General features: G+C 36.4%; 1 protein-coding gene across 8 annotated transcripts in view; it reads left to right on the top strand.

Annotated features, from left to right (window-relative positions):
* Window positions 1–15,373, top strand: part of ZFYVE28 (zinc finger FYVE-type containing 28) — a 170,962-nt gene that overhangs the window by 82,738 nt on the left and 72,851 nt on the right. For all 8 annotated transcript variants that reach the window (XM_075148581.1, XM_075148582.1, XM_075148577.1 and 5 more), the window contains one exon: window positions 5,587–5,727. In XM_075148581.1, the coding sequence (XP_075004682.1) occupies window positions 5,587–5,727 (141 nt within the window). The remainder of the gene's footprint in view (window positions 1–5,586; window positions 5,728–15,373) is intronic.

Raw genomic sequence — 15,373 nt, 5'->3', positions numbered from 1 at the left:
ATTGTTTGTGGATGCAATTGCTGCAAAGTGTAATAAAATACATGTACTTGTGTAAAAAATACACCTTTTACCATTACCAAGTACTACTTGAAGGTTTACTTTGTTCCCTTGTCAAAAAGTAATCTGGTTACCATTGGCAAAATGCATATAATTAATGCTTTTCCATATAGTTTCTTTCTGTAGGGATCAGGGTAGGTTTTCTGAGCAAGCGGGAGAGACGTAAATGCTTAGTGCTGGAAAAGTGCCAGTGAACAAGGGAGATTCTGGAGCCTTTCGTCTCAGGTCCATGGATTTTATTTTAAGCAGGGTTGGGATTTAGCTGTTGTTCTGAAGCCTTTAGATCAGCAATTTAAAAATGATGAGTATTATTTTCCAGAGGATAACTGACAGGCATCAGAAGATAATTATATCACTAGCTGGGATCTTGCCCATCTGTATGGTTCCCTTGCCTCAGTCTGTTCTTTGGCTCATTTGGGATGATGACGTCTTGTCTGTGGTGGTGGGGGGCTCCGTTCCTGTTGCAATGTCAGTAGGAGAAAAAGCCTGAACAATATCTTCCCTACAAAGGATCATGGAAACCTGGCAGAAACATTCCCTTTAGTGTTCAAATTATGGGCTGCTGTCACTTATGTTTATAAGAGGATGTATATTTTATGTGTTAGTTGAAAAAGAAGCAGTATTGATACTTGAAGGCTGTTAAAAATAACGTAAAAGATGCTTGCGATTTTTTTTCAAAAGGTGGAAATCTTCCCCAAGAAGAAGCCTTATTTCTGGAAATGTGATTTTTTTAAGGTGATTCTTAAATTCCGGAATTACTGAATGGTTTGAGATTGATCTCTCAGCACCCTGGCTTCTTGTTGTAGTATCAGTTTTTGGTCTAGCTGTTTACTTCTGTCCTGTGTTGAGAAGTCTGTGCTAGAATTTCTTTCTTTCCCAGTTAGTTGACACTTTTTTTTGAGTGACAGCTTCTGGTTTTGATAGACCAGCTTGTTTACAAGATGTGAGAATAGCATCTTTTAATCTGATAACATGCAATAAGTAATCTTACAGACCTGTTGCTTATCTAATAACCTGTAGCTAACAGGTCTCTTAAATTAAGATGTCTTCCTTTTAACATTCTCTTACAGTCTATGTAAATCCTGATTGAAAAATCAAATCAGAATTCATTATGCAACAAACTGAACTAACCTAATCCTAGTCAGTATTCACTGGTAGGACTTCATAGGCAAAACTGGAGTGTAACCAGTTCAATAGTTAATAGAACTTTTTCACATGGACTGTTTTGTAGTGACCTTGTGGATGGCAGGCAGTCAACTTCTGATTTTGATCTCTGACCTAATGAGAGTGGTACCTAATAAAAGAGTAAAAATCATGAAAATAAATATTCAGTGAATGATCTTTCATTAAAAAAAATAAGTGATGCGGTATTACATGACATGGCTAAATGTTTTTTAAAAAAAATGTAACTGATGGTGTCCTGATTCCTGTCTCTGTACTGACTGGAGTGATAGTCAGTGTATATCGTACAAATCGGGATAATAACTTATGACCCACGTATGAAGTGATGATTTCAAATCTATGGAGAATGTGGTCCAATGGTATGATAAATTACATGCTGGCAATATAGCTACACAGAATAACCTGGACCATTTGGTGGGCTGAATCCTTTTGAATGTTAGATGTGGAATATCAAGAAACATTAGACAGAAGGAAAGCGGAGTGTACTTACAGAATGAGACTCCCACCTGGATAGCTCAAACTCAGGAGGGTGTTGGGATGATAACAGATTTAAAACGTAAAATACCACCACACCAAAAACCTTCCACATACCCCCACACCCACCCAAAAAAACCAACCAAACAAAAATCCCCCCCAAAATCCCACAACCATATGTGCAACCTACAGTGGTGATGTGGTTGAAGGGGCTGCTGCAGTCTGTGGATAGAGAAATAGGCAAATAGAAGTAACATAAGTACTCAATGCTTTAGTGCAAAAAGGCAAAATGAGCAGTATCTAGAAGTTGAAGTCCAGCAAATCAAAACAAGAGATTAGATGCATTCATTTGATGGTAAATGTGATTAATTCCTGAAACAAACTGAAGTCTTTCTATTAATTTGAGCAGCTGAGGATGGGAATTACGAATTCTTATTCTGCTGAAGAGTAATAAATAATCTGGATGGAATTATTTGAACCATATTTTGTGTAAACTGAAAGTGAAAATTGGCATTGAGCATGGCACTCTCTCTTATTTTCTGCTACCAATTGGAATAAATTGAATTTAGAAAGTTGTGGTTATTTGCTTTCAATGGCCCCCTACTAAGAGATTTAGAGTTTCATGCAGCTTTGGCTTGCCAGGGACCATGTATGATTGACACAAATTAATCAAAGATCACGCTACTAATCCACACCAAACATAACACAGTAGAGAGAACTCAATTAAAACTTTTGTTCCTCCAATTTAAAAGATCAGCCACGTGGGAGCTAAGTATCTCAGCCTTACTTGTTTTGCTTGAGACCAGTCTTAATAAATTGCCTTGTTTTGCTTCTGCAGTGCAATTTAGATGCTTATAAATCAATGGTCATGCTTTGCCACAATTCCACACATGAACTCCTGCATCTTTGTTTAACTTTGTCTGGAAAGTTTTAATGGACGTAGATAAATGCTGCAGGAAAATGTAAACCGGAAATAATAAAAATAATTGGGTAGGGGAAATGCTGAACGAAATGCTTTACTAAGCCTTACTTTATAAATACAGAAATTTAAACTTAAACAAAATTAAATTTAGTAGTTCAATTATAGGCTCTCCCTCTTATTATAATTCATTTTGAATGTTGTTTGGTTCCCTGACCATATATCGCAAGCTTTATCCTTCTCCCTGGGCACATTTATATCAAGGCTATTGTGAAGACATTATTCAAGACTGTAAATTTTTGACAGCTTACACTTAGGGTACTGAAACTGCTTAATAAAAGACAACATTGAAAGGATTAAGAGGAAGAAGCTTGTGATTGGAAGGGCTCTATATTATGTAGAAAGTGGCTGTTTAAAGAAAAAAAAAAACCCTAACACTTTCATTACTGCATTTCAACTGCCTGAAAACATGTTTCATTTCTGACTTGCCTCGGAATTTGGGTGGTGTGAAGTAGTGATGTAGGAAGCTGCTGGGCAGTGTGATGGCTCACAGCAATGTTAAAGGTAGCCTTAAATTCACTGTATTCATGCACAAATAAGACGTATAGAAACTTGAGTGCCTTTGTTTTCAGGGAGGACTTGTTGTCTGGTTAAATTGCTGACTGAGAACCAATCCAGCATGTAACAGAGGCAGTATTTAGCATCACTTACAAGACTAAATCTTTTTCCTTAGGTCTTACGGCAATAAAATACTTGCAGTAGTTAACTCCTTGATCCTGTCAAGTGTGGAGGATGTATATTGTTCCCTTCAAAAGGTGTTAATACTCTGTTGTTCCTTTTCAGGGACTAAAGAGCTGTGCAGGTTTTAATGCTGTGGTAATATGAAGGCCTGAAAGGATTTTTCTGCAGGATATTTATCTTGTGGAGACTAAAATAGGGAGTTTAACAATATGTTGTGATACTTTCTGTTGAAATTTTTTTTTTTTGGAAGTATGAAGCAAAAATAACTGCTTTTTTTCAAGTATTCCTGATGGGCATTTATTGTGCTCTCACCACTTCTGAACTTGTGGTGCTGTTGGCAGAGGTTTGCTACTAATCTTTTTGTGTGATCGCAAACAACTTGTGTCTTCTGGACCGGTGCTGCAGGACTGGGTGTATGTGAGGCATGAGATTCAGCTCTCTAGTATACCTTTATCATCTCTATTAGTGTTTTAAACCTGTGGTTTGCTAACAGCAGCATTTCTGATCCCACTGCATCCATATACTCATCCCGTAAGAACTTTGGTATTTTATCCTTTTACAATAGTGGAAATGTTTTGTGTTTCTGATAGAAAATGTTATAGTTCACAACATATACTTCCTCACTATTCCCTCGGTGTTTTTGTCCTTTGCCATTTGTTGCATTTGGTGATGTTGTCTTGCAAAGTGATATTATCTTCTGTTTTGCTGTTGACTAATTTCTTCACTGTATTACACTTGTTTCTGTTGGTACATGTTTTGCTCTGATGTACTTATCTTGTACTTTTTCATTAGCTGTCATTTAAAATGTGTTGCTTCTTGATAATTTCTATGCTTTTGCTATTTTTTTCGTTTATAAAAGCAATGTTTTCTTTTTGTCCAACGGTTTTCTTTACCTGAAAGTTCTACCCTATGTTAATTTTTTTTTTTCCAGTGTTTGAGTCTCTGAATTGCTTCCATGCAACTTGGTCTTTATTTTTACTGGTTCTATACATAACCTGGTCCTTTTTGCGTTGTTTCATTCTTCAGTCCATTAAGAAGCAATTTCAGGTACTCTGTAACGATTTGTTTTCTGTAGTATCAGACATTTTTTCTTTCATCTAGTGACAACTAATTCTAATTCCCAGTCTATAATTAGTATAGTCTTAATGTTTCTTACACTGTGATTAAAAACAACTATTTTCATTTTGTACACATCTCCCGCAAATCTTGTGTATGTTTTACTGATTACTACTTTAGAATAATATGAGGTTGTGCTTATCTGAACCCATGAATCTTTCACCAGGTTACTGGCACCTACAAAAAGCTGCTCCCTCCCTTCTCCCAATTGTATCTCCACTCTCTTTTAACAGTCAGAATTCTTATCTCCTCCCTCCACACACACTGATCTCTGTTATTTTTCCAATATTTTGATGAAAGCTTTCATAGGATCAGAATTTCCAGTTGTTAAAAGGGATTTTTTTTTTAAATATTATGGGGTGAAATAATACTAATTTTAATATTAATATTTCTCAATATTTTTTGAGGATGCATTCCTTTATTCTTCTGTTCTTTCTATTATAATTGCTGTTTTGTTTTAATGTGGCCAAAAATCCATTGTGGTAATTCTGTTCTTTGCCACTTGGAAAACTCTCTGTAATGCCTTGTTTAGTCATATTATTTGCTTTGTGAAGTCTTTACATCTATTTGACGCTGGTAATGTATCTAATAGATTCAGTACCTTCCCTTTTTGTGACTTGATTCTTGTGATCCTCAAAGCGTGAGAATTCTGACCAGGTAACACTGTGCATCATGTTGCAGGGGTTACCACACTGCTTGATAGATTTTGGGGGTTTTGTTTGTTTGTTTTAACTTGGAAAGCAACTTTGTCTTGTTTTGCCTAGAACTGAAGTGTACTTTTTTTTTAATAAACAAAACTTGTGATTCAGTTGTTTGCTCTACCAGATAATTATGCCACAAGTAGTCAGAATGCCGGGATGGTTTTGGAGACAATGGTAGCTGAGTAATGTCCCAAGTTTAAGTGAGAGACTTTTTTTTCTTCAAGGTAGAAAACATTTCTAAGTGTGTGTAAATGTCTTAAGATCATTCTTTTCCATGCTGCTACACTACTTATCTGGCTTAAATGTAAAAAAAAGTCACAATAAATATAATTAGCTGAAGTGGTTCTTTTATTTGCAAAAATAATGTAATATTGTATGTCTCTGTCTTCAATGCAGAGAACAGACCCGCAGCTCCTTGCTCAGTTCTACTATGCTGATGAGGAACTAAATCAAGTAGCAGCTGAACTGGACAGTTTGGATGGAAGAAAAGACCCACAGAGATGTACGCTGCTAGTCAACCAGTTTCGCTCTTGTCAGGTAATCAAAATGGCACCTTCCTGATTTCATCGACATTTTTGTGTGCATTAAATGTATTACGTTATAATTTATTGTATTAATTAGTTTTTATTGTCAAATCCCTTTAAAATGAACCTTTGGTAGATATATGTCTTTCCTTAGTTTAAAAGGTATCTTTCTGCAAACAACATTCATAAATTAAATCAACTATATCTCATTTAAGAGTGTGTTGATGCTTTCCCTTAAATAAGAACATACATTAAAGACTTTGTTTCCTTTATATAAAATAAGCATACAGAGCTTACTAGAACATGAGAAATATTTCAAAATTTCAGTATAAAGTAGCCATGTCTTTTGTAGATGCTTAGCTTTCATACCTCATCAATCTGGTAGCTTTTCATTAGTAAATGAACTACGTAAAGACAGCTCGTAGTTTTGCTGATTTTTGGATGAATATTATCTGCTTCATGTAAAAAGTCTTGAAGATGAGAGGAACGACTGAGGAACCAAGCAAAACAGGGGTTTTATCTGTAAATTATTTAAAAAGTATGAATCTGTCTCTAAGTTTCTGTTGTATAATATAGTTTACCTAAAAAGAGATTCCTGGTAGTATTTGCTGAAAGTATGGCTATACTTTGAGGAAGACTTGAAGGGAGAAGAACCAGAGACTGCAAAGACCAATTCAGTTAAGTCTAGCTCTATAACTTGGATGGTTTTGTGATTTGATTTACTAAGAAAAACAATTCAGAAATGGAAAAAAATTGAGAAAATATAACTTTCCCTGTCACGCTGTATGCCATTCCACACCAAGTTTTTCAATAATTTTTAGAGGTAGAAACTACTTCTGTGGTATACGTTGTACTTGCACAAATGCTTGGATGATACTTCTCCCAGTCCCACCCAAGAAAAACACTTTAAATTGAAGTAGGCTCAAGTCCAGAATACACCATGCTCAGGTGGTAGGAGGATTTCTGTATGAAAAGTAAACACTTGCTGTTACCTCAGGAGAACTCTAAGTGGAAAGACCATAATAATAAAGATTCATTTACATCTCTACGAAGTGAAAATCGGCAGTTAAGTGTAAAGGATGTATTTTCATTCACCCGTTGCTAGAATTTCTTACTGTTACTGATAGTAAAATGTACCAAACTCATTATGTGGAAAAATTTCATCACTAACCAAGTTAAGATGAGTTTTAAGAACAGTACCCTGATCATCATAACAAATGTTCACATTAAGTTAGCTGAGTCTGTTGAAAAGTCAGGTACTATGTGCTTGCTTGCAAGAAAACTAAATTTAAAAAGTGTGGTTTTTTGAAGAGCGCTTACAGAGAAAGAGTTGACAGTCAGTGCATCGTTATGTCAGAAACAATTTTAATACTTCTGTCTCCTTTGAATATCTTCAGTTTCCTGCTATACTATCACTAGAGAAAAATGTGGTGTTCAAGGATTTACCAAACTGGAAACTGTGAGTTTAGTAACAGTCAAAATGCAGTGACTTGGAGGGAAAAAAATAGGATTGAGAGTTATCTTGAAAGGTCATTGACTTCAGTCTTCTGTGTGATGGATCAACTGTACCTAAATCCCTTTTCACAAATATTTAACTGACTTGTTCTTATAAACCTCCAGTAATGGACATCCCACAAACTTTCTAGGCAAGTTCTTTCCAGACGGTTATACTAGGAAAGGTTTTCTCATAATAAGGATGGATGAACAATATTATGGTTGCAAGATAATCTTCTTTGTTGTTTTATCCCTGGAGATGCCAATTTATTCCCTGTTTCTCTGCAGGAGCATGGGCCTTCCGAATTGTTTCTTGTAGTATAGGCAGACTTGAGGAGCTGTTCTGTTCAAAAAGTAGCTTCTCTGAATGTTTGACCTGTAGGAATGCAAGAAATGCAGACATGATGGTTCTTTGGTCAGTTTGCTTGGCTTGTTATACAGTGACTGACCACCTTGTTACTCTTAATACCTTCTGATGCCTGGTAATTTCTTCTTTTCATTTGTCAAACAGATTGCTGTTACTAAAACAATCTGTTGCTAGAGCTGAAAGAAAAGGTGGACCTGGTTTTATTTTTTCATGTAACTATTTTTGTAATTTCTAATATTCAGAGTTCTGCAGAATAGGTCAGATTGTCAAATGTCATATCAAAAATGGCTTTGCTAATTAGGACTTAAATTATTTTGTAGTACTTTGTGAAAAAGCAATGTGTGTTGGTTTTTTTCTTTTAAGAATTTGTTATGTAAATGCCAAACAAGAGAAGGAGCAGTATTTTAGTAAGGATTCAGAATGTATGTATTTGCTAATGAAATATTGCATGGTAAGAGGAAAAATTGGTTTTAGCCTAAGATATGGTGGAGTTTGAGTAAGACGGGGAACCAACAGCCAGCCCTGGGGTCAAAATGGTTGTAATGGAAGGTTGTGCATGTGAAAATAGGATAGCAGCTACATTGCGCAATACCTCTGTGATATCTGCAACAACAATCACACAATTCTGGGACTTTTTTTTTTAGAAACGTGCTCTTTCTGACTCTTCAAGCAATGCTTTTGAAAAGGAACTTGTGACCACAGAACATAGTTAACCAGACTCCGAGTTTTTGCATGATTTTTTTTTCCCCTTATTTTGTCCTTGTTTTTCTATGTATTATTGAGGTTTCCAGATTATTCCCAATTTTTATCTCCATAAAGTTTACAGAGGCATAGTCTTTCTATCAAATATTAGTGTCTTCTAGGGTGAAGATTTCTAAAATCCCTTGACTTTCTGCCTTTTCATCTGGTTTTGAAATTAATTCATTGTTCCTGGTTTGCTTATTTTCAGATGACTTACTGATATTGCCTGCTTGATTAACTGGTGATGTTTTGAAATTTTATTTTGTTTTATTAACTAGAGGAGAGAAATGTCTTTAAATTAGTGTGATTTTTCTGAAAGACCAACAAGTCTTACAAACTGTGATTCTTTTTAGAGAGAGATTATATTCTGTTGGATCTTAACTATATCTGAAGAGCTAAGTTTTATATCTTTGTCTATATTTTCAACTTCTGGTACTATTGTTAAAGAGCTCCAAGTTTACTATAGTATGTGAACAGATTCAGACAAAAAAAAGTACTCTGCCTAAAGGATGTAATGCTTTAGAGTGGACATAGTTAATGTTTTCTATCTTAACAAACCCAGCAGTATTAGTCCAGGCAAGTTGAAGATTTGGTGCATTGTGGTGTTCTCATGGATATGCAGAGAACTTCAGTCTTCAGGACTGTTGACGCTTCCTTAGTAAAGAACTGCAACTCTGAATGTTGTCTTATACTGTTTTGCCATAGTACTATTTGATGATAAAAATAATGTCTTTTTATCTTTAACTTTTCGAAACTTCTGAAGATCTTGCAACTTGGATTTCAAATGCTGTGAGTTGACTGTATAGCATGATGCTGAGTAGCATATATCTATGAGTAAGAATCAAGGTAATGGTTTTCAAAGCTTCACTTTTCATTTTCATATTAATGCAATATAACACTTTTTTCCAGTTATGGTAGCCTATTATAAAAATTATCCCTCGTTTTGCTTTGGTGTTTGCATGTCAGTGGTAGAATATTATAAGAACATAACATATCTATTAGTACAGTATTTTGCATTTATTGTGTGGTTAATACCTCTCTGACAGAATAAACCAGAATAAATCTGGTGGTTTCTGTTAAAATTAACAATAACTTAAGTATGCAGAGATGCATGATGAAAAGCTATGTCAGTTTTTCTTAAATAAAAAAAGGGTAGGTAGGATGTCATACTTTGGTTTGCTGAACTTGATTGGTAATACAGGGAAAGTCCTTTTTTTTTTTTTTTTTAAGAAAAACATATTTGCATCTGTGAATCTTGAGTAATATGCAATGCTGGTTCATCTGAGGTTTTTTCCCCTACAACACAAATAATTCATTGAAGTATTTTTGTATTAGGGTTATAATAAGGTGTCTTTTTCTATGCTGCTCCCAACATCACACGGTATTGAATTTCATAAGAAGTAATGGTATTTTGTGTATGTTTTTTAATTAATCACTCATGCATTTGTGATCATTCTCTGAATTAATTTGCCTTGATCGTTGCTATTTTCACATTGATTAATATCTTGTAACTTGAGTTGACAATAAACTCATTTAAAACAATTTCTCAACCATTTAAATGGAATTAGGTTTAATGTTACATATTACAGAACTTTATTGGTTTTGTTTAAGAGTAAAGAGTAAAAAAAACCCCTTTGTTTCTAATGCAGAGATTTTGTTAGGACTTGATAGGTAAACACTGAACCTGTGTTTAAATACTTTACATTGTGAAATTGTTTTCAGGATCAGAGTACTTGCTTGCTGTTTCAGTATGCTGAGAATTATTTCTCTGCATACAGTAGCGAGGTGTCAAAATAGCCTATGTGTCAGTTCCCAGCACGGTTTTATCAAAATTATTCCTTGAACTGCAGATTGTGTCTCGGCAATGTGTAATTTGATCTGCTGAAGTACACTAGGAAGGAATTTGCCCCTGTCAGGGCACCGACCTGAAGCAAACCATAGACTTGCCTGGCTGCGTTACCCCTTGTACTGTACCACAGAATAGTAAAATGGGGAATTTATAATATTTGTGAAACATGACTGGTTCACTGGTACGAGTGATTGACACTGTGTTGACTGGTAGCATAGTATACTGGCTCTTCACGCTTCTGCTGCTCTTTGCCTGCTTGGGAAGCACCTCTTGAATTACTGCAATTGGCAGTCCAGAATTTTCAAGTCAGCTATCAGCAGTTTGTTTGCTGTAACATTAGGCTTTAAAATGTAGCCTTTAGTGGGCTGCTTCATGCACAGGTCACTCCTCCATGGGTGAGAAGTAGACACCTATGAATATGAACCTCATTATCTATCACAGTATAAGTTAATGTTGCTGAGGAATCAGAGCCCTTAGAGAAAGCTGAAGCATATTTCAGTGTTGTGTTGTTACCACTTGTCTGTCTCAATTTCTGTAGCAATATAAAATACATGATGAATGTTACCAAAAATGCTGTGTTTCAACCAAACTTAGTTCCATATTTCTTCCAGCTCACTTTAACAACTGAAAGCATCATTATGAGATGAGTTGACATTCAAGTGTCAGTGAAAACAAAGCTTTGCCCTTATCGTAAAGGAGTACATGTTAGAGTGGTTTGAACCTACAGGCTGAAGGAGCTCACAGTAGAGTGTGGAAATAGGGTAGAAATGGGCTGTGGGAAACAGTGAGTAATAAGATGGTAGAGGGTAAAATGCTGCCAGGAGCCCATCTGGGGAATCTCCTTTGTCACAGAGTGGCATGCTAAAATCATAGAATGGTTTGGGTTGCAAAGGACCTTAAGAATAATTAGTTCTAACCCCCTTGTCATGGCCAGGGACACGTTCCACTAGATAAGGTTGCTCAGACCCTCATCCAACCTGGCCTTGAATGCTTCCAGGGAGGGGGCATCCACAACTTCTCTGGGCAACCTGTTCCAGTGCCTCACCACCCTCAGAGTGAAGAATTTTGTCCTAAAATCTAATCTAATCTACCCTCTTTCAGTTTAAACCCCTCATCCTGTCACTACATTCCCTGATCAAGAGTCCCTCCCCATCTTTCCTGGAAGGCTGCTATAAGGTCTTCCCAGAACCTTCCCTTCTCTAGGCTAAACAACCCCAACTCTTTCAGCCTGTCCTCATACAGGAGGTGCTCCAGCTCCCTGATCGTCGTTGTGGCCCTCCTCTGGACCTGCTTGAGCAGGTCCATGTCCTTCTTATGTTGGGGGCCCCAGAGCTGAACACAGTCCTCCAGGTGGGTTCTCACGAGAGCAGAGTAGAGGGGCAGAATCGCCTTCCTCGACCTGCTGGCCACGCTTCTTTCGATGCAGCCCAGGATACGGTTGGCTTTCTGGGCTGCGAGCGCACATTGCCAGGTCATGTCCAGCTTTTCGTCCAGCTTTTCGTCCACCAGTACCCCCAAGTCCTTTTCCGCAGGGCTGCTCTCAATCCACTCGTTGCCCAGCCTGTATCCATGTTTGGGATTGCCCCGACCCAAGGTGCAGGACCTTGCACTTGGCCTTGTTGAATCAAAATCAAAATTTTAATTAAAAAAAAAAAAAAATACTCTTCATCTTTGCAATATGCTTTTTGTGTATCTTAAAAGCTTAAAAACATTAGTTGCTTTCTGAAGCTGGAGATGGATGGATAAGACAAGTCTAAAAGTGGGGGAAGCTCTTCATCTGATATTTTTTAGTGTCTCATTGAAGCAGCGATGATGTTTGATAATGGGTCACTTTAGGAGGTAGTTACCAATACAGGGAACTGTATTTCCCTGCCTGATACAAGGAAACCAGTCCAGTTGCCTTTCACCTCAGCTTGAACCATCTACATGGGTAGATTTTTAGATTGCTTTTTTTCTTTAATTTAAAAAAAACCCAAACCACCACCACCACCCAATGCTGAAGTTGTTGTAGGGTTTGCAGAATGCCTAGTACAACTTCCTGAGTGGAGGAGAACCACGACTGAGCTGCAGTGAACTCTGTTATAGAACATGCATGGATTTCTCTGTAGTGGGAAATGGAAAGGATCTTCAGAGTGTGACTTTTGAATTTTTTTATATGTATATTTAAAAATAAATTTGGTGTAGCATGGAAGGACAACACAGGTAGCAATCAATAATGCACAAAGGTGAAACAAGCTAGATTGACAAGTTGCTAAATAATGAAAAGAGAACTTATCCTTGTATACAAAATACAATTAATTTTTTATCAGTGAAAAAAGGGATGTGATTATATTAAATAGTGCATACTGGGGAAGCCATAGGTTGTTATTGAAGGGACTGTGATGTGAGGTTATGCTGCACCATCTGCTCACAATGACTGCATTCATTGCATGCAAACTCCTATGGAAAAACACTGTCTTTGGAAGATGAGCTAGTCATCCATTTAAAAAATTAGGAGATAATAGGAGAGCAAGTTCAATATTTTATCTGTACTTCAATTAGAACAGTATTCTTTTTTTTTGTCCAGATGTCACAAGTTTTGTTCAGATTAAAAAAAAATGGTATTTTCTTCTTTGTGAAAGAGAACCCGGCTATAGAAGGCTCTTAATTTCTGAGGTTATGAAGTCTTCTATTTAAAAAGATAAGATGATGTTTCATTTCTTAATGCATGATTATCTGCCCTATATCATACTTTTTATATTAAGAAAAATTGACATGTTGGTATCTTGAATGAATATTCACGTAGTGAACCTGCAACACACTGGTGTAATTCTCAGAGCATTTGAAGGCTAAATGAGGACAGTGGAGCCAGGTCATTTTAAAACTGACTTTTCTCAGCATTTGTGAAGTATGAGACTATAACAGATCCACTTCTGTAGGAATTAATCTAATGTGACGTGTCTGACTATCAGAGGCTTTATAGCTCTTCCACATTCTTCAACAGTGCCATCAGAGGATTGCTGTCAGCTCTGTTATATTTCTCCTTTTTAAATTTTTTTTTTTTTACTGTTGCAAAGAAGGATAAATTCTAGTATCAGCCACTGAATTGTTTATGTAGTCTCATGACTTAAATATGCTGCAATTTGCCTTCCTTTCTCCATATGCACGATAGCACCATGGTAGCAAGATTAACTAGTGCAAATTATTTATTTGGTGATATTTCCGTACTTGGGGATTAAATCTGTTTTCTTCTGTTGGAAGCTTTTTCACTTAATCATAAAAGAAAAAAACCCTTTCTTTCATTTAATTTTTCGTTAATGTTGGGGAAGTATGATAAGAAAGACCAGAAGGCAAATTATTTTTTTAAAGACAGTTCTTAGCAGTGGAATTTAATTTTCATTGTGACCTTAACATATTTAAAAGTTAAAATAAAGGCTGGCTTTTTCTATATGAAATAATTCATAAGTCATTAACTATTTCATCTATTTTCAAGGGATATAACACAATACTATAACACTCTGTGTATATATATACTTCAAATATCAAAAATGGATTATTCTCATGTGTCAGGTTGTCATGAGTAAGTTTTCATTAAACAAAAGGAAGCCTTTAGATTTTTATCTAAATATATATATCTGCATATATTATGCATTGGGCGCAATAAGGACTTCTACATGTTAGAAGGGAGGGATTACAAAATATTTTGGAGTTTGAGAGAACAGATGAATTTCAGACTGCCCTTACTGTCAGTGTATAATTTAACAATAAACTAATAATTGAACGGCTGGAGTTCAAGGTGATGGGAAGAAAATAAGCTGTTACCCATTAGGGTACCTTGTTCATAATTAGAGAGAAGGAGACACTTAAATAGTTCGGTCATAACTCGAAGTTCCTTTTGTAGCGTAAAGATGGCGCCTTCTGCCTCAAACTTCTGCTTTGGAAAGAATTTGTGTTAGCTCATTGCAGCACAATGTTCTTGGTGGGGAAAAAATGCAGACTTTAAGACAGTCATTTTAAAAAGTTGATCGTTTTTGAAAGAATTACATGTATTAGCAAGTTAGTATTGCTTTAAAGAAGGTGATATGAAAACAGCTTGTGATAAGGAAAAGTTTGATGTCGGAGAGCAGGCGTCGGATGGTAGGCTTTGCTACTACATGCTTTTGCAATACTTGCACACATAAAAATTTTCCATTTTAAAGGATTTGGGGAATAAAGACTTGTGTGAAATGAATTACGCAGAAAGTGTGCTGTGTTGGTCAAGAATGCTTACGTTTTTGCTTATGCCACCTACTCTTTCCTGCTAGATTTTCAGTTTTTACAGAGTAGTGCTGCTATTTCAACACTTTTAAAAGTAGTAGTGAGCTGGACAGTAGCAGTAATACCCCAAGTACATGATTCTTCCAGCTGCGAAGCATATAAAGCTAACTGCTTTTATGCTGATACTGCTCCTTGTTCCATTGTTCAGGAAAAAAACCCAGAATTTAATTTAAAAAATGAAGTACGTACTCTTGATACTACCGTATGATGTATACAATATAAAGTCTTGGTTTTGCCCTGAGAATACATTTGCAGTTCTCAAGTTTTCTGTGCATGAAGATTACTTAAGCAAATACCAAGCCACAGATATTTGTATTCTTTGATTTCTCAGGTGCCCCAGGGTATCTGTAACTACTGCTAAAGTCGTCGTTTTTCCACTTCTATAGTGCTCATAATAAAACAGCGTAGTAGTTCATGTAGAAGCATAAGTGATCATCTTTAGGCTGCAAAGCTTGTTGAATTGATTTGTGCAACTGAGGCACTGAGAAACGGTCTTATTGATGTAAGCTCGTGTAATTTTTGCTTTAGAATTGTTCTGATATTGTGGGAAGGACTTTTTGGTTTTCTTTTTTTTGTTGTTTTTTTTTCTGGTTAGGTCTGATGTAGTTTCATAACATCATGGAATAGTTTGGGTTGGAAGGGACCTTTAAAGGTCATCTAGTCCAACCCCCCTGCAATGAGCAGGGACATCTTCAACCAGATCAGGTTGCTCAGAGCCCCGTCCAGCCTGACCTTGAATGTTTCCAGGGATGGGTCTTCTACCACCTCTCTGGGCAACCTGTGCCAGAGTTTCACCACCCTCATTGTAAAACATTTCTTCCTTATATCTAGCCTGAATCTACCCTCTTTTAGTTTAAAACTCCTTGTCCTATTGCAACAGGCCCTGCTAAAAAGTCTGTCCCCATCTTTCTT

The sequence above is a fragment of the Calonectris borealis genome, chromosome 4 (genome assembly GCF_964195595.1).
Source record: "Calonectris borealis chromosome 4, bCalBor7.hap1.2, whole genome shotgun sequence".
Classification (NCBI taxonomy): Eukaryota; Metazoa; Chordata; class Aves; order Procellariiformes; family Procellariidae; genus Calonectris; species Calonectris borealis.
The sequence above is the reverse complement of the archived record's forward strand: the minus strand, read 5'-3'. Positions and strand labels throughout refer to the sequence as shown.